This window comes from Pelobates fuscus, chromosome 11 (assembly GCF_036172605.1).
Source record: "Pelobates fuscus isolate aPelFus1 chromosome 11, aPelFus1.pri, whole genome shotgun sequence".
Classification (NCBI taxonomy): Eukaryota; Metazoa; Chordata; class Amphibia; order Anura; family Pelobatidae; genus Pelobates; species Pelobates fuscus.
Genome location: NC_086327.1, coordinates 6,522,668 through 6,546,954, shown reverse-complemented (window position 1 = coordinate 6,546,954; position 24,287 = coordinate 6,522,668). Strand labels below are relative to the sequence as shown.

At 40.6% G+C, this 24,287-nt stretch overlaps 1 protein-coding gene across 4 annotated transcripts in view; it reads right to left on the bottom strand.

The window, feature by feature from the left end:
• Positions 1 to 544: 544 nt before the first annotated feature.
• Positions 545 to 24,287, bottom strand: part of CAMK2N1 (calcium/calmodulin dependent protein kinase II inhibitor 1) — a 46,705-nt gene continuing 22,962 nt past the window's right edge. For 2 of the 4 annotated variants that reach the window (XM_063436283.1, XM_063436286.1), the window contains exons 2-3: positions 6,258 to 6,567; positions 545 to 3,714 (exon numbers count right to left, since the gene is read on the bottom strand). In XM_063436283.1, coding sequence (XP_063292353.1) covers positions 3,647 to 3,714; positions 6,258 to 6,444 — 255 coding nt within the window. In that variant the 5' untranslated portion in view covers positions 6,445 to 6,567 and the 3' untranslated portion in view covers positions 545 to 3,646. Of the gene's footprint in view, positions 3,715 to 6,257; positions 6,568 to 16,087; positions 16,190 to 16,272; positions 16,349 to 24,287 lie in introns of those variants that run through there. The other 2 variants (XM_063436284.1, XM_063436285.1) reach the window with 2 other exon arrangements.

Here is a 24,287-nt window from a genome sequence, read left to right as displayed (position 1 = left end):
GTGCCACAGTGCAGGGCATTCTGGGAAAGAATGAGCCGCACAAGTGCCACAGTGCAGGGCATTCTGGGAAAGAATGAGCCGCACAAGTGCCACAGTGCAGGGCATTCTGGGAAAGAATGAGCCGCACAAGTGTCACAGTGCAGGGCATTCTGGGAAGTGCCACATTGCAGTGAGGTCAAGCGTTAAGGAAACGTGAGCCTTTTTGAGTTAGTTGAACTGAGCTAGAACTAGCGGAATCGCAGCGCAAGCAAATCACATGGAAAACAATAGGAACCGTCCCTGACACATGACACATTTGGCACTATATACAGACACAATAGTGAACACCATCAATGCTATATTTTTGTCCTTCCAGCTGGAGTTATTTGAATGACCCCTTTTACAAAAGGGACCACCCATTACCATACAATGTCTTAAAGGGACAGTATGTGACATTCCCATACAATGTCTTAAAGGGACATTACACATTAGGTGGAAGATTCCCGCCCAGCTGGTGATGTGTTGCTTGTCTTCAGTTGGCACAGCTTACTGTGAGTTGTTTGAAAGGTCAGTCTGTGGGCTACACGCCTCGGTGACAATATAAAACAAGTGAGTTTATTCGCTAGTGAGTAATCACCAACTGACAACCAACTTGCAAGATTTCTGTTGGATATTTTTTACAATTTGCTGTTTTATCTTGGAGTTTGCCTGGAGATTCCCTGGTCACAGCTTAGTGAATAAACAGAGGGCCCGTGCCCTGTGCTGTGACATGAGTCTACAAAGCTACACATCAAGACTCAATACTCGCTCCACCTGGTCTGTGACAAGACATTCATGCAATGATCACCTCGGTCCTAATGTACAGATCTGTAGTGGGCTTTCCATTTTTACACCCTGGGGGGGTAGTCACTGCACTGGGAATTTAGGGAGAATTGACAAAGTGTAAATTGGAGGCCAAGTAACTGGTCTGCATAAACAGGAGATTTGGGGGATATTCCTAACATTTGGGATTCCTGCATTATTTCTCCACAATTTATATCTGGATTCTCATAGTTTACTTGCTTTGCTGAATAGCATTTCTTCCATTGAAGATTTTGGGAAAATTGCTATTCAATAAACCCCTTACTCTACCACGAGGATCCAGCCCTTAGTGAATAGGCCACACCATATTCACTGGGAACAGACACAATGTCTCTCCATACACATTTAAACAGACAAAAATATTCATTCAAAAATCTGCCCAATGTGTTTTAAACAAAAATAATCTGAATTAATACAATACAGGTCTAAGGATGTGACAAAAATATAGCAGTCTGGTTTCACTACTGATCTAAATTGCCCGTATTGTCTATCCGGCTCGGAAAGGATCGATAGAAATGAGCAAAAATGAACCCTTTCAGCGCCAGAAAGCACGTCTTCTTACAATACGGGACGTTTCGTCTGGGATCTGGTTCTGTAACTCACAGAATGCGCAATCATAGCATATTATTATTATTATTATTATTATTATTATTATTATTATTATTATAGTACGTCTAAAACACAGCTCCCTGCCACGGTAAACAAAACAAAATAATCAGAAATACAATTCTTTGTTAAAAAAATACAAATCATAATTCTCTCTCCTTATTGTGTTAAATTCCTTTAGAAAACAACATATATATTTTTTTTGTCCTTTTACACTCTTACACGGCTAAAAATAATTCTATTTGTCCAAGAATGTCACATGTCAAAATGATTTTTGCATGCAAAGGTGCACAGTTATATATATATATCTATATATATATTTTCTTTTTTGCAAGATTAAATTATGTAAACAGTATAGAGAGTACAGAGTGACAGGGAATGGCTGTAAACCTGAACCCTCTGCTCTCTGCCAGGGTCTCAGACACATTAAATTGTCAGCTTCACTTCACGATTCTCATACTGCCCGTGGGAAGTGTGACGCAGTGAGTGCTAGAAGACATTTGAACAGTAGTGTATGTACATCAAATCCCTACTTACTGTAATGCTGCAAAACATAGTGAGGCTTCGTAACACCTTCCAGTGGAATAATTGCCAGGAGGACTGCAACTGTCATAATGCTCAGGCAACCATGTACTGGGAATCCCACAATACGCACTATGAGCACTGGAGTACTGAGAAATCCACCCGATGTTTGTGTGAACAATATTTTTTTAGTAAGATCTGCATTTACACCAACAAGTTGCAAGATATGTTAAACCGATATAAAAGCTCTGATAATCCCTAGGGGCAATGCTGAATTCAGGGTAGTCCATCTGACGTTCGTGACTGTACAGATCCCCTAAAGTACCTAGTGTAGAGGCCCATGCCTAAAATATACACAGAACCTACGCCATGACATCATCATTAATAGTTAATTGTAATTCTGTCCATGCATGCTCTATCTGAGGCCTGGCCTATCTGTACTGGGGTTTGGTACATGTACAGTACAGCTAAAATCTACATGGCAGCTTAGAGTCTAAAGCCTAGTGCAGACATAGGCAACCTTCGGCACTCCAGATGTTTGGGACTACACCTCCCATAATGCTTTGCCAGCATTATGGGTGTAAGAGCATTATGGGGTTTGTAGTCCACAACATCTGGAGTGCCAAAGGTTGCCTATCCCTGGCCTAGTGTATCACTGCAGGAGCCCTGTCCATACTTGGGTGTACCAAAGAGCTAGCCATTAATGAAGAACTGCGATACGTGTGTTTCACCAATGTTTGGTTCCAGCCCATCAAGAACGGACTCCAACTATAACCACATCAATTTACATTACAGAGCCCTATATGTATATATATCATTCTAACACACGTCACCAGGTGAGATACTTTGCACTACTATGTTTTGCAGCATGACTAAATGCCAACTATCAGTAGAATAAAAGTTCTCCATGGCGGCTGCGGGCGTAAACCAGCCAAGTGGGATTTGGTTTCGGAATAATCAATCCGTGTTTGGAACATGTCTGCAGGTCTGCTTTCCATGTACAGGAGAAATCGGGAGACATTTAGTGTGCACATTCTCCGTACAGGAGACATCGTTTTTTGCTTGCTCGCCTCCTCATTTTGTCGAACAGTGCAGAGAAAAGAGGATTTTTTTTTTTTATCACCTTTTAATTTTTTCGCTGCGAACGAAACGTGCAGAATCCCATTAGATGATTTACGCCCAGAGAGACACGAGAGCCAGCAAATATCCAAAGCGTTCATTTTTTCTTTTTTTTTTTTGGCTCATCATTTCGACGACGCTTCAGATTTTAACCCGTACCATCAACCGAACCCCCGAACCATAACGAAGCAGCAAAGATTCTCACTGCAAATAAACAAAATGACCCACCAGCATCATGTCCAGTGCAGAACACGTTCTGCATCCCAAAATACTCCTTTTTTTCCAATTTCTCCGCTAAGTATACATTTTTCTATGTTTTTTTTTGCATTTATTTCCTCCCAGTCTCTTTTCTCACACTTCTGTTGTGTTATTCTTCACCTCCAGAGATTGATTTCAGAAGTGCGAATCACATACTTTCAGACAGCTTGATATCATTCTTACTAGCTGCACTCGTTATTTTTTTTTCACATCCACGATCCCTCTTTCTTTGTTGTTGGGTTTTTTAATGTTTTTTTTTTTCTTTGTGTACATCTAATAAAAAGGCGGTCCTTAAAGACTTTTAAACAGCAGGCGGGGCCTTCTCTGACATGGTGAGAACGGAGTCAATCCTTTCATCTTCGATCACAACTACAAACGCAGAATATCACAGTTAGAATACATGGTATATCACGCACCCCACATGTTCCCCTCAATTTCAGGCTAGAATACTATAGTATATTTTAAATTACACTTTAACATCAGCAGTGGAGGACAGAGGCCTTTACTAAACAGCGAGTTGTGATGATCTGATAAGCAAGGTTTCGACTAATATTGCTGAAGGTGAGTCATGGCTGAGAGCAGTAGGAGTTACACTTCACAGAATCTTAAAGCATGTATCCCCTAACCCCAAATCCTGCCTTGACCAAAGCTCCCTCATCCTAATTCTTATTATCCCGTAACTTATTACACGGGGTACACCGCTGTCCCCCACTTCCTTGTGGCTGTGAACCCAACCCTGTACTGGCACCGTAAAAAGCACCATAATGCAGCTGTGGCCATTTTAATGCCCTTTTTATGTCCTCCTATGGCCGCTAGCCAGTAGACTAGCCGGTGGACGAAGCATGGTATGGCCGGTCTATCTCCTGTTTGATAGAATGGAATCGGCTGCGGGTATAAGTAGCCCATTCATGCCCAAAGCAAATGACAATCCTCAGCAATGCCCAGTTTTTCTCCATGTAAAAACAAAGTGTTACTGACTCATAATGAGGTCCAATCAGCAACAATATATCTTTCTTCACACAAAAAATTTGACGTACTACTGGTGTCACTCACTATTGATATATAATTTAAACAAGCGTCAGTGTCACTCATCACAGACGTGTAAACAAGTCTGAGTGCCACTCACTGCTGAGTGATAACAGACAGATCTGAGTGCCAATCAATGCCAATAATAATCCGATTTGAGGGCCTCTTACTGCACGTTCTTATGTAAACGTGTTTGAGCATTACTCATTTTAGCACACCTCTCAACATCTCATATGGAGGGCACGGGGTTGTGGCCAGGGGTGGGGCTGTTCAGAATGTGAGTGGGATGTGGCGGGGGGCAGGGACATTCTGAGTGAATGTGCAGCCAGGGATGGGGATGTTGTGAGTGTGAGTAGGGGTGTAACCAGGGTCTGTGCTGTTTTGATACATTTTAGGTTATTTACTAATAACAATTTATACAAGTAAAATGTAATTTATAACAAAAACAATGTATCTTATTTACACAGACTGATTTCTTAACACATTTATTGTAGTTTAAAAACACATTACTGGAAGTACTATTGCTGTGGAGCTCTGTTATACACCCAGACACATTACTGGGAGTATTATTGCTGTGGAGCTCTGTTATACACTCAGACACGTTACTGGGAGTATTATTGCCGTGGGGCTCTGTTATACACTCAGACACATTACTGGGAGTATTATTGCTGTGGAGCTCTGTTATACACTCAGACACATTACTGGGAGTATTATTGCTGTGGAGCTCTGTGATACAGTCAGACACATTACTGGGAGTATTATTGCCGTGGGGCTCTGCTATACACTCAGACACATTACTGGGAGTATTATTGCTGTGGAGCTCTGTGATACAGTCAGACACATTACTGGGAGTATTATTACTGTGGAACTCTGTTATACACTCAGACACATTACTGGGAGTATTATTGCTGTGGAGCTCTGTGATACAGTCAGACACATTACTGGGAGTATTATTGCCGTGGGGCTCTGCTATACACTCAGACACATTACTGGGAGTATTATTGCTGTGGAGCTCTGTGATACAGTCAGACACATTACTGGGAGTATTATTGCCGTGGGGCTCTGCTATACACTCAGACACATTACTGGGAGTATTATTGCTGTGGAGCTCTGTGATACAGTCAGACACATTACTGGGAGTATTATTACTGTGGAACTCTGTTATACACTCAGACACATTACTGGGAGTATTATTGCTGTGGAGCTCTGTGATACAGTCAGACACATTACTGGGAGTATTATTGCCGTGGGGCTCTGCTATACACTCAGACACATTACTGGGAGTATTATTGCTGTGGAGCTCTGTGATACAGTCAGACACATTACTGGGAGTATTATTACTGTGGAACTCTGTTATACACTCAGACACATTACTGGGAGTATTATTGCTGTGGAGCTCTGTTATACACTCAGACACATTACTGGGAGTATTATTGCTGTGGAACTCTGTGATACAGTCAGACACATTACTGGGAGTATTATTACTGTGGAGCTCTGTTATACACTCAGACACATTACTGGGAGTATTATTACTGTGGAACTCTGTTATACACTCAGACACAGCAACAACACGGAGTTCCTGGAAAAGAGGGACAGAGGGATTGGGCCCAAAATAAGGACTGACATTCCTAAATAGGGACACTTGGGAGGTATGCTTTTAAAATATAAACAGACCTACATGCCACTCACTGCAGATTATGTGAGTGACATTTACACAAAATATAGACGGTTGGGAAGTATAGATCACTCAGTGAGTGTTACTCACTGCAGTAAATGTAAACAATTGTGAGTGCCACTCAGAGGTAACGTGCAAGTCTGGCTGCTCTCTAATGAGATATATTGCAGTTGAGGGTAAGTCAGTGAGTGTGAGTAGTTGGGACTCTTACCTCTTTTGCTGCGGCCAATTTGCCCCAATTTGGGGGGTCTCTTGCCACCACCTTGTCCCGAGCTGCCATAGAAGTTTCCAGTGTCCTGGAGGCGACAGGTGAGGGGTATCTGCCCTGCAATGTCACCCCCTCCGTCCGCGTAATGCCCCCGCTGTTCAGCATCACTGAATGGCAGCACCTCGGACATGATGAGTCGAGGGGGTTGACTGAGGCCACCGATCACAGCCCACTCCGGAGAGACCCTGATCACACACCACAGGCGGAGACACCGGATCACATCCTCCGGCTGGGCTAACGAAGGGGGAGGCACCTAGGGGGCAAAGAGACTGTTAGAGAGGGGGGCGAGACACAGCTTGAAAAGGGAGACAGGGAGTCTGACAGAGAGACTGCTAAAGAGGATGGACAGAGAGATAAATTGAGTGGGGGGGGAGGGGGGTAGCTGAGATGCAGAGATAAACTAAGTGCCGAGCACTTACAGATGGTACAGGGCAGAGGTACATTTATTGTGAATGGTTAGATAGGCTGCGGGATTGGCAAACACTGACTGTGGTACGGGCAGAGATAAAATGACTACAGGGTAAAAAAGGCCAATGCCAAGGAAAAGGAATAGGCAGACCGCAGGCATAGTGACTGCCATAGGGGATATAGGGACATACTGACGGCTATAGGGTATATAGGGACATACTGACTGCTATAGGGGATATAGGGACATACTGACTGCCATAGGGAATATAGGGACATACTGACTGCTATAGGGGATATAGGGACATACTGACTGCCATAGGGGATATAGGGACATACTGACGGCTATAGGAGATATAGGGACATACTGACTGCCATAGGGGATATAGGGACATACTGACTGCTATAGGGGATATAGGGACATACTGACTGCCATAGGGAATATAGGGACATACTGACTGCTATAGGGGATATAGGGACATACTGACGGCTATAGGGGATATAGGGACATACTGACGGCTATAGGGGATATAGGGACATACTGACTGCCATAGGGAATATAGGGACATACTGACTGCTATAGGGGATATAGGGACATACTGACTGCCATAGGGGATATAGGGACATACTGACTGCTATAGGGGATATAGGGACATACTGACTGCCATAGGGAATATAGGGACATACTGACTGCTATAGGGGATATAGGGACATACTGACGGCTATAGGGGATATAAGGACATACTGACTGCTATAGGGGATATAGGGACATACTGACTGCTATAGGGGATATAGGGACATACTGACTGCTATAGGGGATATAAGGACATACTGACTGCTATAGGGGATATAGGGACATACTGACGGCTATAGGGGATATAGGGACATACTGACTGCTATAGGGGATATAGGGACATACTGACGGCTATAGGGGATAAGGACATACTGACGGCTATAGGGGATATAGGGACATACTGACAGCTATAGGGGATATAGGGACATACTGACAGCTATAGGGGATATAGGGACATACTGACTGCTATAGGGGATATAGGGACATACTGACTGCCATAGGGAATATAGGGACATACTGACGGCTATAGGGGATATAGGGACATACTGACTGCTATAGGGGATATAGGGACATACTGACTGCTATAGGGGATATAGGGACATACTGACGGCTATAGGGGATATAGGGACATACTGACTGCCATAGGGAATATAGGGACATACTGACTGCTATAGGGGATATAGGGACATACTGACGGCTATAGGGGATATAGGGACATACTGACGGCTATAGGGGATATAGGGACATACTGACTGCCATAGGGAATATAGGGACATACTGACTGCTATAGGGGATATAGGGACATACTGACTGCTATAGGGGATATAGGGACATACTGACTGCCATAGGGAATATAGGGACATACTGACGGCTATAGGGGATATAGGGACATACTGACTGCTATAGGGGATATAGGGACATACTGACTGCTATAGGGGATATAGGGACATACTGACGGCTATAGGGGATATAGGGACATACTGAATGCCATAGGGAATATAGGGACATACTGACTGCTATAGGGGATATAGGGACATACTGACGGCTATAGGGGATATAGGGACATACTGACGGCTATAGGGGATATAGGGACATACTGACTGCTATAGGGGATATAGGGACATACTGACTGCTATAGGGGATATAGGGACATACTGACGGCTATAGGGGATATAGGGACATACTGACGGCTATAGGGGATATAGGGACATACTGACTGCCATAGGGAATATAGGGACATACTGACTGCTATAGGGGATATAGGGACATACTGACAGCTATAGGGGATATAGGGACATACTGACTGCCATAGGGAATATAGGGACATACTGACTGCTATAGGGGATATAGGGACATTCTGACTGCCATAGGGAATATAGGGACATACTGACTGCTATAGGGGATATAGGGACATACTGACTGCTATAGGGAATATAGGGACATACTGACTGCTATAGGGGATATAGGGACATACTGACGGCTATAGGGGATATAGGGACATACTGACGGCTATAGGGGATATAGGGACATACTGACTGCTATAGGGAATATAGGGACATACTGACTGCTATATGGGATATAGGGACATACTGACGGCTATAGGGGATATAGGGACATACTGACGGCTATAGGGGATATAGGGACATACTGACTGCTATAGGGGATATAGGGACATACTGACGGCTATAGGGGATATAGGGACATACTGACGGCTATAGGGGATATAGGGACATACTGACTGCTATATGGGATATAGGGACATACTGACTGCTATAGGGGATATAGGGACATACTGACGGCTATAGGGGATATAGGGACATACTGACGGCTATAGGGGATATAGGGACATACTGACTGCTATAGGGGATATAGGGACATACTGACTGCTATAGGGGATATAGGGACATACTGACGGCTATAGGGGATATAGGGACATACTGACTGCTATAGGGGATATAGGGACATACTGACGGCTATAGGGGATATAGGGACATACTGACTGCTATAGGGGATATAGGGACATACTGACGGCTATAGGGGATATAGGGACATACTGACGGCTATAGGGGATATAGGGACATACTGACTGCTATAGGGGATATAGGGACATACTGACTGCTATAGGGGATATAGGGACATACTGACGGCTATAGGGGATATAGGGACATACTGACGGCTATAGGGGATATAGGGACATACTGACTGCTATAGGGGATATAGGGACATACTGACTGCTATAGGGGATATAGGGACATACTGACGGCTATAGGGGATATAGGGACATACTGACTGCCATAGGGAATATAGGGACATACTGACTGCTATAGGGGATATAGGGACATACTGACGGCTATAGGGGATATAGGGACATACTGACGGCTATAGGGGATATAGGGACATACTGACTGCTATAGGGGATATAGGGACATACTGACGGCTATAGGGGATATAGGGACATACTGACTGCTATAGGGGATATAGGGACATACTGACTGCTATAGGGAATATAGGGACATGCTGACGGCTATAGGGGATATAGGGACATACTGACTGCTATAGGGGATATAGGGACATACTGACGGCTATAGGGGATATAGGGACATACTGACTGCTATAGGGGATATAGGGACATACTGACGGCTATAGGGGATATAGGGACATACTGACGGCTATAGGGGATATAGGGACATACTGACTGCTATAGGGGATATAGGGACATACTGACTGCTATAGGGAATATAGGGACATACTGACTGCTATAGGGGATATAGGGACATACTGACGGCTATAGGGGATATAGGGACATACTGACTGCTATAGGGGATATAGGAACATACTGACGGCTATAGGGGGATATAGAGACATACTGACTGCCATAGGGAATATAGGGACATACTGACTGCTATAGGGGATATAGGGACATACTGACGGCTATAGGGGATATAGGGACATACTGACTGCCATAGGGAATATAGGGACATACTGACTGCTATAGGGGATATAGGGACATACTGACGGCTATAGGGGATATAGGGACATACTGACGGCTATAGGGGGATATAGAGACATACTGACTGCCATAGGGAATATAGGGACATACTGACGGCTATAGGGGATATAGGGACATACTGACTGCCATAGGGAATATAGGGACATACTGACTGCTATAGGGGATATAGGGACATACTGACGGCTATAGGGGATATAGGGACATACTGACGGCTATAGCGGGATATAGAGACATACTGACGGCTATAGGGGATATAGGGACATACTGACTGCCATAGGGAATATAGGGACATACTGACGGCTATAGGGGATATAGGGACATACTGACTGCCATAGGGAATATAGGGACATACTGACTGCTATAGGGGATATAGGGACATACTGACGGCTATAGGGGATATAGGGACATACTGACTGCCATAGGGGATATAGGGACATACTGACAGCTATAGGGGATATAGGGACATACTGACTGCCATAGGGAATATAGGGACATACTGACTGCTATATGGGATATAGGGACATACTGATGGCTATAGGGGATATAGGGACATACTGACTGCTATAGGGAATATATGGATATACTGACTGCTATAGGGGATATAGGGACATACTGACGGCTATAGGGGATATAGGGACATACTGACTGCCATAGGGAATATAGGGACATACTGACGGCTATAGGGGATATAAGGACATACTGACGGCTATAGGGGATATAGGGACATACTGACTGCCATAGGGAATATAGGGACATACTGACTGCTATAGGGGATATAGGGACATACTGACGGCTATAGGGACATACTGACGGCTATAGGGGATATAGGGACATACTGACGGCTATAGGGACATACTGACTTCTATAGGGGACATAGGGCATACTGACTGCTATAGGAGATATAGGGACATACTGACTGCTATAGGGAATATGGGGACATACTGACTGCTATAGGGGATATAGGGACACACTGACTGCTATAGGGGATATAGAGACATACTAACTGCTATGTGGGATATAGGGACATACTGACTGCTATAGGGGATATAGGGACATACTGACTGCTATATCGGATATAGAGACATACTGGCTGCTATAGGGGATATAGAGACATACTGACTGCTAAAGGGGACATAGGGACATACTGACTGCCATAGGGGATATAGGGACATACTGACTGCTATATGGGATACAGGGACATACTGACTGCTATATCGGATATAGGGACATACTGACTGCTATATCGGATATAGAGACATACTGACTGCTATATCCCATATAGAGACCGATATAGAGACATACTGACTGCTATATGGGATATAGAGACATACTGACTGCTATATGGGACATAGAGACATACTGACTGCTATAGGGGATATAGACACATACTGACTGATATATCGGATATAGAGACATACTGACTGCTATAGGGGATATAGGGACATACTGACTGCTATAGGGGATATAGAGACATACCGACTGCTATATGGGATATAGAGACATACCGACTGCTATATGGGATATAGAGACATATATAGAGACATACTGAAGGCTATATCGGATATAAGGACATACTGACTGGTATATCGGACATAGGGACATACTGACTGCCATAGGGGATATAGAGACATACTGACTGCCATAGGGGATATAGGGACATACTGACTGCTATGTGGGATATAGGGACATACTGACGGCTATAGGGGATATAGAGACATACTGACTGCTATAGGGGACATAGGGACTTACTGACTGCTATAGGAGATACAGGGACATACTGGATGATATATGGGATATAGAGACATACTGACTGCCATAGGGGATATAGAGACCTACTGACTGCTATGTGGATATAGGGACATACTGACTACTATAGGGGATATAGAGACATACTGGCTGCTATATGGGGTATAGGGACATACTGACTGCTATATGGGATATAGGGACATACTGACTACTATAGGGGATATAGAGACATACTGGCTGCTATAGGGGATATAGGGACATACTGACTGATAAATGGGATATAGAGACATACCGACTGCTATATGGGACATAGGGACATACTGACTGCTATAGGGGATATAGGGACATACTGGCTGCTATAGGGGATATAGGGACATACTGACGGCTATAGGGGATATAGGGACATACTGACTGACTGATATATGGGATATAGAGACATACCGACTGCTATATGGGACATAGGGACATACTGACTGCTATAGGGGATATAGGGACATACTGACTGCTATAGGGGATATAGGGACATACTGACTGATATATGGGATATAGAGACATACCAACTGCTTTATGGGATATAGAGACATACCGACTGCTATATGGGATATAGAGACATACTGACGGCTATATCGGATATAAGGACATACTGACTGCCATAGGGGATATAGGGACATACTGCCTGCTATATGGGACATAGGGACATACTGACTGCTATAGGGGATATAGGGACATACTGGATGATATATGGGATATAGAGACATACTGACTGCCATAGGGGATATAGAGACATACTGACTGCTATAGGGGATATAGAGACATACTGACTGCTATGTGGGATATAGGGACATACTGACTGCTATAAGGGATATAGAGACATACTGACTGCTATAGGGGGATATAGAGACATACTGACTGCTATAGGGGATATAGAGACATACTGACTGCTATGTGGGATATAGGGACATACTGACTGCTATAGGGGATATAGAGACATACTGACTGCTATAGGAAATCAATATATATATTGATTGCCACAGGGGAGATAGAAAATAGGAATTGTTAGAAGGCAGATGATCTAGACATATGATGAGTAGGGGTAAGGGGCTGCGCAATACTGAGGGTAAAACTGAGTCTACTACAAATGGAGCAGCACATAAAGATAAGACTAAAGGTCAGTTTGTGTGTGCTTAAGAGGGGCTTAGTTTGTGTTTGGGGGGCTGTATGTGCAAGTGTTTTAGCGTGCTCTATGTCTGTTTGAGGGGTGCTTTAAGTGTGTTTTAGGGTGCTGTATTTGAGGGGTGCTAAGTGTGTTGTGGTGTTTATTTTAGGGGTGCTAAGTGTGTGGGGGTGCATCTGAGTGTGTGCTTGAGGAGGGCTGTATATGCGTTTGAGGTGGCTGTAAGAATGTGTTTGAAAAGGGCTGTGTGTGTTTGAGGGGTGCTAAGTTTGTGTGTGATCGGGCTGTGTGTGTTTGATGGGGGATGTGTGTGGAAGTATTTTTGAGGGGAGTTGCGTGTATGCATGTTTCAGTGGGACTGTATGTGCAGGTGTTTGAGGGAGATATGTGTCTTTGTGTGTTAAGGGGAGCTGTGTGTGTGTGTTTGAGGGAGGCTGTAAGATATGTGTTTGAAGGGAGCTGCATGTGTAGGTTTGTTTGAGGGGGCTTTGCGTGTTTGTTTGAGGGGGGCTGTGTGTGTATGTGAGTTTGAGGGGGGCTGTGTGTGTATGTGAGTTTGAGGGGGCTGTATGTGTGCTTGATGGGGCTGTGAGTGCATCTAATTTTGGTGGGCGATGCAGGCTAGGAGAGGATAGGGGCTGCATGGTAAGAATGTAGAGAGCAGGAGAGGGATCCTGGGGGAGGAACTGGACAGGGAATCCCAATAAAGAAAGTGGCAGAGGGAGGGGGCAGTAAAAGAGTAGTCAGGGAGGGGGTGAGGGTGTAATAGAGATCATGTCAGCTAGAGAACCAGACAGAGAGGTAAATTCTCACACAGGAGGTGGGTGGGGGACATGTCATATTATGGGGTGCAGGGAGGGTACTGGGGAGCCATGTTATGGAGAAATGCTGTGGGTGGCATGGCAGATTCTGGGGTGCAGGGAGGGTACTGGGGAGTCATGTTATGTAGAAATTCTGTGGAGGGCATGGCAGATTCCGGGGTGCAGGGATGGTACTGGGGAGTCATGTTATGTAGAAATGCTGTGGGGGGCATGGCAGATTCCGGGGTGCAGGGAGGGTACTGGGGAGTCATGTTATGTAGAAATGCTGTGGGGTACATGGCAGATTCCGGGGTGCAGGGAGGGTACTGGGGAGTCATGTTATGTAGAACTGCTGTGGGGGTCATGGCAGATTCTGGGGTGCAGGGAGGGTACTGGGGAGTCATGTTATGTAGAAATGCTGTGGGGGACATGGCAGATTCTGGGGTGCAGGGAGGGTACTGGGGAGTCATGTTATGTAGAAATGCTGTGGGGGCCATGGCAGTTTCTGGGGTGCAGGGAGGGTACTGGGGAGTCATGTTATGTAGAAATGCTGTGGGGGGCATGACAGATTCTGGGGTGCAGGGAGGGTACTGGGGAGTCATGTTATGTAGAAATGCTGTGGGGGACATGGCAGATTCTGGGGTGCAGGGAGGGTACTGGGGAGTCATGTTATGTAGAAATGCTGTGGGGGACATGGCAGATTCCGGGGTGCAGGGAGGGTACTGGGGAGTCATGTTATGTAGAAATGCTGTGGGGGCCATGGCAGTTTCTGGGGTGCATGGAGGGTACTGGGGAGTCATGTTATGTAGAAATGCTGTGGGGGCCATGTCAGATTCCGGGGTGCAGGGAGGGTACTGGGGGAGTCATGTTATATAGAAATGCTGTGGGGGACATGGCAGATTCTGGGGTGCAGGGAGGGTACTGGGGAGTCATGTTATGTAGAAATGCTGTGGGGGGCATGGCAGATTCCGGGGTGCAGGGATGGTACTGGGGAGTCATGTTATGTAGAAATGCTGTGGGGGCCATGGCAGTTTCTGGGGTGCATGGAGGGTACTGGGGAGTCATGTTATGTAGAAATGCTGTGGGGGCCATGTCAGATTCTGGGGTGCAGGGAGGGTACTGGGGGAGTCATGTTATATAGAAATTCTGTGGGGGACATGGCAGATTTTGGGGTGCAGGGAGGGTACTGGGGGAGTCATGTTATGTAGAAATGCTGTGGGGGACATGGCAGATTCTGGGGTGCAGGGAGGGTACTGGGGAGTCATGTTATGTAGAAATGCTGTGGGGGGGCATGGCAGATTCTGGGGTGCAGGGAGGGTACTGGGGAGTCATGTTATGTAGAAATGCTGTGGGGGGCATGGCAGATTCTGGGGTGCAGGGAGGGTACTGGGGGGTTCATGCTATATACAAATGCTGTGGGGGGCAAGACATATTCTGGGGTGCAGGAAATCTGGGGAGTCGTGTTATGTAGAAATGCTGTGGAGGGACATGCAGTAATTGCTTGTGGAAAGCAGGATAAACAAAGAGAAGCTCAGCCCAGAGGAAACATGAGGGGAGCAACAGGCAGGGAGGGGGGGGGGGGGTGTGGGGGGGAGAGAGGCTCATTTTATCTGAGTGATGGTCCAGGAGATGCTGGGTGAGGGTGAGGGTCCAGGAGATGCTGGGTAAGGGTGAGAGTGAGTGTCCAGGGTAAGGGAGATCCTGGGTGAGGGTCCAGGAGATGCTGGGTGAGGGTCCAGGAGATGCAGGGTGAGGGTGAGGGTCCAAGAGATGCTGGGTGAGGGTCCAGGAGATGCTGGGTGAGGGTGAGGATCCAGGAGATCCTGGGTAAGGGTCCAGGAGATCCTGGGTGAGGGTCCAGGAGATGCTGGGTGAGGATCCAGAAGATCCTGAGTGAGGGTGAGGGTGAGGGTCCAGGAGATCCTGGGTGAGGGTCCAGAAGATCCTGGGTGAGGGTGAGGGTCCAGGAGATGCTGGGTGGGGGTCCAGGAGATGCTGGTGAGGGTGAGGGTCCAGGAGATGCTGGGTGGGGGTGAGGGTCCAGGAGATGTTGGGTGAGGGTACCTGACAGACAGCTGATGGAGATAGAGAGGTCACTCAGGAGGATACAAGCTGCTCATAGACCGGAGGGAAATCGTTCATCAACCGGGGATGGAGGCGGGGGAGGGGTGCAGACATGGATGGGGAGGGGGACCGAAGAAGGGGGGGGGGGACCTAAAAGTATCCGGAGATAAAGGATCTGATCCTACCAGACAGAGAGAGATGAGGCAGGTCCTGCTTCAGGGAGAGGAATCAGGAGGAGGAGGAGTGAGAGAGAAAGGAGAGGGAAAGGGGGGCTTCATAACGGGGAGGGGGGATCCTGCAGGGAAGATGTTTAACCCATTAATGAAGAAAAGAAGAATTAAACCTCCTTGTTCTCCATGGGTTAAAAGGTGGGTGTTATTATGTCATGTATAAAAGGGGGCTCCCTGAAATGGATAAAGGGGGTGGGCGGCTCCTTAACTTGGATTTGGGTAGGGGGGCTCCCTGACATGTTTAAAAAGGGGGACTCCATGAAATGGATAAAGGGGAACAGATTTATAATATAAGGTAATAAGAGGGGGAATAGATATACAATATAAGGTAATAGGAGGGGGAATAGATATATAATATAAGGTAATAAGAGGGGGAATAGATATATAATATAAGGTAATAGGAGGGGAAATAGATATATAATATAAGGTAATAAGAGGGGGAATAGATATATAATATAAGGTAATAAGAGGGGGAATAGATATATAATATAAGGTAATAGAGGCGGAATAGATATATAATATAGGGTAATAGGAGGGGGAATAGATATATAATATAAGGTAATAAGAAGGGGGAATAGATATATAATATAAGGTAATAAGAGGGGGTTTAGATATATAATATAAGGTAATAAGAGGGGGTTTAGATATATAATATAAGGTAATAGGAGGGGGAATAGATATATAATATAAGGTAATAAGAGGGGGAATAGATATATAATATAAGGTAATAAGAGGGGGTTTAGATATATAATATAAGGTAATAAGAGGGGGTTTAGATATATAATATAAGGTAATAGGAGGGGGAATAGATATATAATATAAGGTAATAAGAGGGGGAATAGATATATAATATAAGGTAATAGGAGGGGGGATAGATATATAATATAAGGTAATAAGAGGGGGAATAGATATATAATATAGGGTAATAGGAGGGGGATAGATATATAATATAAGTTAATAAGAGGGGGAATAGATATATAATATAAGGAAATAGGAGGGGGGAATAGATATATAATATAAGGTAATAGGAGGGGGAATAGATATATAATATAAGGTAATAAGAGGGGGAATAGATATATAATATAAGGTAATAGGAGGGGGAATAGATATATAATATAAGGTAATAAGAGGGGGAATAGATATATAATATAGGGTAATAGGAGGGGGATAGATATATAATATAAGTTAATAAGAGGGGGAATAGATATATAATATAAGGAAATAGGAGGGGGGAATAGATATATAATATAAGGTAATAGGAGGGGGATAGATATATAATATAAGTTAATAAGAGGGGGAATAGATATATAATATAAGGTAATAAGAGGGGGAATAGATATATAATATAAGGAAATAGGAGTGGGGAATAGATATATAATATAAGGTAATAGGAGGGGGAATAGATATATAATATAAGGTAATAAGAGGGGGAATAGATATATAATATAAGGTAATAGGAGGGGGAATAGATATATAATATAAGGTAATAAGAGGGGGAATAGATATATAATATAAGGTAATAGGAGGGGGAATAGATATATAATATAAGGTAATAAGAGGGGGAATAGATATATAATATAAGGTAATAAGAGGGGGAATAGATATATAATATAAGGTAATATGAGGGGGAATAGATTTATAATATAAGGTAATAAGAGGGGATATAGATATATAATATAAGGTAATAAGAGGGGGAATATATATATAATATAGGGTAATAGAGGCGGAATAGATATATAATATAGGGTAATAGGGAATGGGGGAATAGATATAATATAAGGTAATAAGAGGGGGAATAGATATATAATATAAGGTAATAAGAGGGGAAATAGATATATAATATAAGGTAATAAGAGGGGGAATAGATATATAATATAAGGTAATAAGAGGGGGAATAGATATATAATATAAGGTTATAAGAGGGGGAATAGATATATAATATAGGGTAATAAGAGGGGGTTTAGATATATAATATAAGGTAATAAGAGGGGGTATAGATATATAATATAAGGTAATAAGAGGGGGATTAGATATATAATATAAGGTAATAAGAGGGGGTATAGATATATAATATAAGGTAATAAGAAGGGGAATCAATATATAATATAAGGTAATAGAGGGGGAATAGATATATAATATAGGGTAATAGGAGTGGGGAATAGATATACAATATAAGGTAATAAGAGGGGGAATAGATATATAATATAAGGTAATAGGAGGGGGGAATAGATATATAATATAAGGTAATAAGAGGGGGAATAGATATATAATATAAGGTAATAGGAGGGGGAATAGATATATAATATAAGGTAATAAGAGGGGGAATAGATATATAATATAAGGTAATAAGAGGGGGAATAGATATATAATATAAGGTAATAAGAGGGGGGAATAGATATATAATATAAGGTAATAAGAGGGGGAATAGATATATAATATAAGGTAATAGAGGGGGAATAGATATATAATATAGGGTAATAGGAGGGGGGAATAGATATATAATATAAGGTAATAAGAGGGGGAATAGATATATAATATAAGGTAATAGGAGGGGGGAATAGATATATAATATAAGGTATTAGGAGGGGGAATAGATATATAATATAAGGTAATAAGAGGGGGAATAGATATATAATATAAGGTAATAGGAGGGGGGAATAGATATATAATATAAGGTAATAAGAGGGGGAATAGATATATAATATAAGGTAATAGGAGGGGGAATAGATATATAATATAAGGTAATAAGAGGGGGAATAGATATATAATATAAGGTAATAAGAGGGAGAATAGATATATAATATAAGGTAATAGGAGGGGGGAATAGATATATAATATAAGGTAATAAGAGGGGGAATAGATATATAATATAAGGTAATAGGAGGGGGGAATAGATATATAATATAGGGTAATAGGAGTGGGGAATAGATATATAATATAAGGTAATAAGAGGGGGAATAGATATTTAATATAAGGTAATAAGAGGGGGTATAGATATATAATATAAGGTAATAAGAGGGGGAATAGATATATAATATAAGGTAATAAGAGGGGGAATAGATATATAATATAAGGTAATAGGAGGGGGAATAGATATATAATATAGGGTAATAGGAGTGGGGAATAGATATATAATATAAGGTAATAAGAGGGGGAATAGATATTTAATATAAGGTAATAAGAGGGGGTATAGATATATAATATAAGGTAATAAGAGGGGGAATAGATATATAATATAAGGTAATAAGAGGGGGAATAGATATATAATATAAGGTAATAGGAGGGGGGAATAGATATATAATATAGGGTAATAGGAGTGGGGAATAGATATATAATATAAGGTAATAAGAGGGGGAATAGATATATAATATAAGGTAATAAGAGGGGGAATAGATATATAATATAAGGTAATAGGAGGGGGGAATAGATATATAATATAATGTAATAAGAGGGGGGAATAGATATATAATATAAGGTAATATGAGGGGGGAATAGATATATAATATAAGGTAATAAGAGGGGGAATAGATATATAATATAAGGTAATAGAGGGGGAATAGATATATAATATAGGGTAATAGGAGTGGGGAATAGATATATAATATAAGGTAATAAGAGGGGGAATAGATATATAATATAAGGTAATAAGAGGGGGAATAGATATATAATATAAGGTAATAGGAGGGGGGAATAGATATATAATATAAGGTAATAGGAGGGGGGAATAGATATATAATATAAGGTAATAAGAGGGGGGAATAGATATATAATATAAGGTAATAGGAGGGGGGAACAGATATATAATATAAGGTAATAGGAGGGGGGAATAGATATATAATATAGGGTAATAGGAGGGGGGAATAGATATATAATATAAGGTAATAAGAGGGGGAATAGATATATAATATAAGGTAATAAGAGGGGGGAATAGATATATAATATAAGGTAATAGGAGGGGGGAATAGATATATAATATAGGGTAATAGGAGGGGGGAATAGATATATAATATAAGGTGATAAGAGGAGGAATAGATATATAATATAAGGTAATAAGAGGGGGAATAGATATATAATATAGGGTAATAGGTGGCGGGAATAGATATATAATATAAGGTAATAAGAGGGGGAATAGATATATAATATAAGGTAATAAGAGGGGGAATAGATATATAATATAGGGTAATAGGTGGCGGGAATAGATATATAATATAAGGTAATAAGAGGGGAATAGATATATAATATAAGGAAATAGGAGGGGGGAATAGATATATAATAAAGGGTAATAGGAGGGGGGAATAGATATATAATATAAGGTAATAAGAGGGGAATATATATATAATATAAGGAAATAGGAGGGGGGAATAGATATATAATAAAGGGTAATAGGAGGGGGGAATAGATATATAATATAAGGTAATAAGAGGGGGAATAGATATATAATATAAGGTAATAGGAGGGGGGAATATATATTTAATATAAGGTAATAAGAGTGGGAATAGATATATAATATAGGGTAATAAGAGGGGGTATAGATATATAATATAAGGTAATAAGAGGGGGAATAGATATATAATATAAGGTAATAAGAGGGGGAATAGATATATAATATAAGGTAATAAGAGGGGGAATAGATATATAATATAAGGTAATAAGAGGGGGAATAGATATATAATATAAGGTAATAGGAGGGGGGAATAGATATATAATATAAGGTAATAGGAGGGGGGAATAGATATATAATATAAGGTAATAAGAGGGGGAATAGATATATAATATAAGGTAATAGGAGGGGGGAATAGATATATAATATAAGGTAATAGGAGGGGGGAATAGATATATAATATAGGGTAATAGGAGGGGGAATAGATATATAATATAAGGTAATAAGAGGGGAATAGATATATAATATAAGGTAATAAGAGGGGGAATAGATATATAATATAGGGTAATAGGTGGCGGGAATAGATATATAATATAAGGTAATAAGAGGGGAATAGATATATAATATAAGGAAATAGGAGGGGGGAATAGATATATAATAAAGGGTAATAGGAGGGGGGAATAGATATATAATATAAGGTAATAAGAGGGGGAATAGATATATAATATAAGGTAATAAGAGGGGGAATAGATATATAATATAAGGTAATAAGAGGGGGAATAGATATATAATATAAGGTAATAAGAGGGGGAATAGATATATAATATAAGGTAATAGGAGGGGGGAATAGATATATAATATAAGGTAATAGGAGGGGGGAATAGATATATAATATAAGGTAATAAGAGGGGGAATAGATATATAATATAAGGTAATAGGAGGGGGGAATAGATATATAATATAAGGTAATAGGAGGGGGGAATAGATATATAATATAGGGTAATAGGAGGGGGGAATAGATATATAATATAAGGTAATAGGAGCGGGGAATAGATATATAATATAGGGTAATAGGAGGGGGGAATAGATATATAATATAAGGTAATAAGAGGGGGAATAGATATATAATATAAGGTAATAGGAGCGGGGAATAGATATATAATATAGGGTAATAAGAGGGGGAATAGATATATAATATAAGGTAATAAGAGGGGGAATAGATATATAATATAAGGTAATAAGAGGGGGAATAGATATATAATATAAGTAATAAGAGGGGGAATAGATATATAATATAAGGTAATAGGAGCGGGGAATAGATATATAATATAGGGTAACAGGAGGGGGAATAGATATATAATATAAGGTAATAAGAGGGGAATAGATATATAATATAAGGAAATAGGAGGGGGGAATAGATATATAATAAAGGGTAATAGGAGGGGGGAATAGATATATAATATAAGGTAATAAGAGGGGGAATAGATATATAATATAAGGTAATAGGAAGGGGGGAATATATATTTAATATAAGGTAATAAGAGTGGGAATAGATATATAATATAGGGTAATAAGAGGGGGTATAGATATATAATATAAGGTAATAAGAGGGGGAATAGATATATAATATAAGGTAATAGGGGGGGGGAATAGATATATAATATAAGGTAATAAGAGGGGGAATAGATATATAATATAAGGTAATAGGAGGGGGGAATAGATATATAATATAAGGTAATAAGAGGGGGAATAGATATATAATATAGGGTAATAGGAGGGGGGATAGATATATAATATAAGGTAATAAGAGGGGAATAGATATATAATATAAGGTAATAAGAGGGGAATAGATATATAATATAAAGTAATAAGAGGGGGAATAGATATATAATATAGGGTAATAGGAGGGGGATAGATATATAATATAAGGTAATAAGAGGGGAATAGATATATAATATAAGGTAATAAGAGGGGGAATAGATATATAATATAAGGTAATAAGAGGGGGAATAGATATATAATATAAGGTAATAGGAGCGGGGAATAGATATATAATATAGGGTAATAGGAGGGGGGAATAGATATATAATATAAGGTAATAAGAGGGGAATAGATATATAATATAAGGAAATAGGAGGGGGGAATAGATATATAATAAAGGGTAATAGGAGGGGGGAATAGATATATAATATAAGGTAATAAGAGGGGGAATAGATATATAATATAAGGTAATAAGAGGGGGAATAGATATATAGTATAAGGTAATAGGATGGGGGAATAGATATTTAATATAAGGTAAAAAGAGGGGGTATAGATATATAATATAAGGTAATAAGAGGGGGAATAGATATATAATATAAGGTAATAAGAGGGGGTATAGATATATAATATAAGTAAATAAGAGGGGGAATAGATATATAATATAAGGTAATATGAGGGGGAATAGATATATAATATAAGGTAATAAGAGGGGGTTTAGATATATAATATAAGGTAATAAGAGGGGGTATAGATATATAGTATAAGGTAATAGGATGGGGGAATAGATATTTAATATAAGGTAAAAAGAGGGGGTATAGATATATAATATAAGGTAATAAGAGGGGGAATAGATATATAATATAAGGTAATAAGAGGGGGTATAGATATATAATATAAGTAAATAAGAGGGGGAATAGATATATAATATAAGGTAATATGAGGGGGAATAGATATATAATATAAGGTAATAAGAGGGGGTTTAGATATATAATATAAGGTAATAAGAGGGGGTATAGATATATAGTATAAGGTAATAGGATGGGGGAATAGATATTTAATATAAGGTAAAAAGAGGGGGTATAGATATATAATATAAGGTAATAAGAGGGGGAATAGATATATAATATAAGGTAATAAGAGGGGGTATAGATATATAATATAAGTAAATAAGAGGGGGAATAGATATATAATATAAGGTAATATGAGGGGGAATAGATATATAATATAAGGTAATAAGAGGGGGTTTAGATATATAATATAAGGTAATAAGAGGGGGAATAGATGTATAATATAAGGTTATAAGAGGGGGGATTAGATATATAATATAAGGTAATAAGAGGGGGAATAGATATATAATATAAGGAAATAGGAGGGGGAATAGATATATAATATAGGGTAATAGGAGGGGGGAATAGATATATAATATAAGGTAATAAGAGGGGGAATAGATATATAATATAAGGTAATAAGAGGGGGAATAGATATATAATATAAGTAATAAGAGGGGGGAATAGATATATAATATAAGGTTATAAGAGGGGGTATAGATATATAATATAGGGTAATAAGAGGGGGTTTAGATATATAATATAAGGTAATAAGAGGGGGAATAGATGTATAATATAAGGTAATAAGAGGGGGAATAGATATATAATATAAGGTAATAAGAGGGGGAATAGATATATAATATAAGGTTATAAGAGGGGGTATAGATATATAATATAGGGTAATAAGAGGGGGTTTTGATATATAATATAAGGTAATAAGAGGGGGAATAGATGTATAATATAAGGTTATAAGAGGGGGGTATAGATATATAATATAGGGT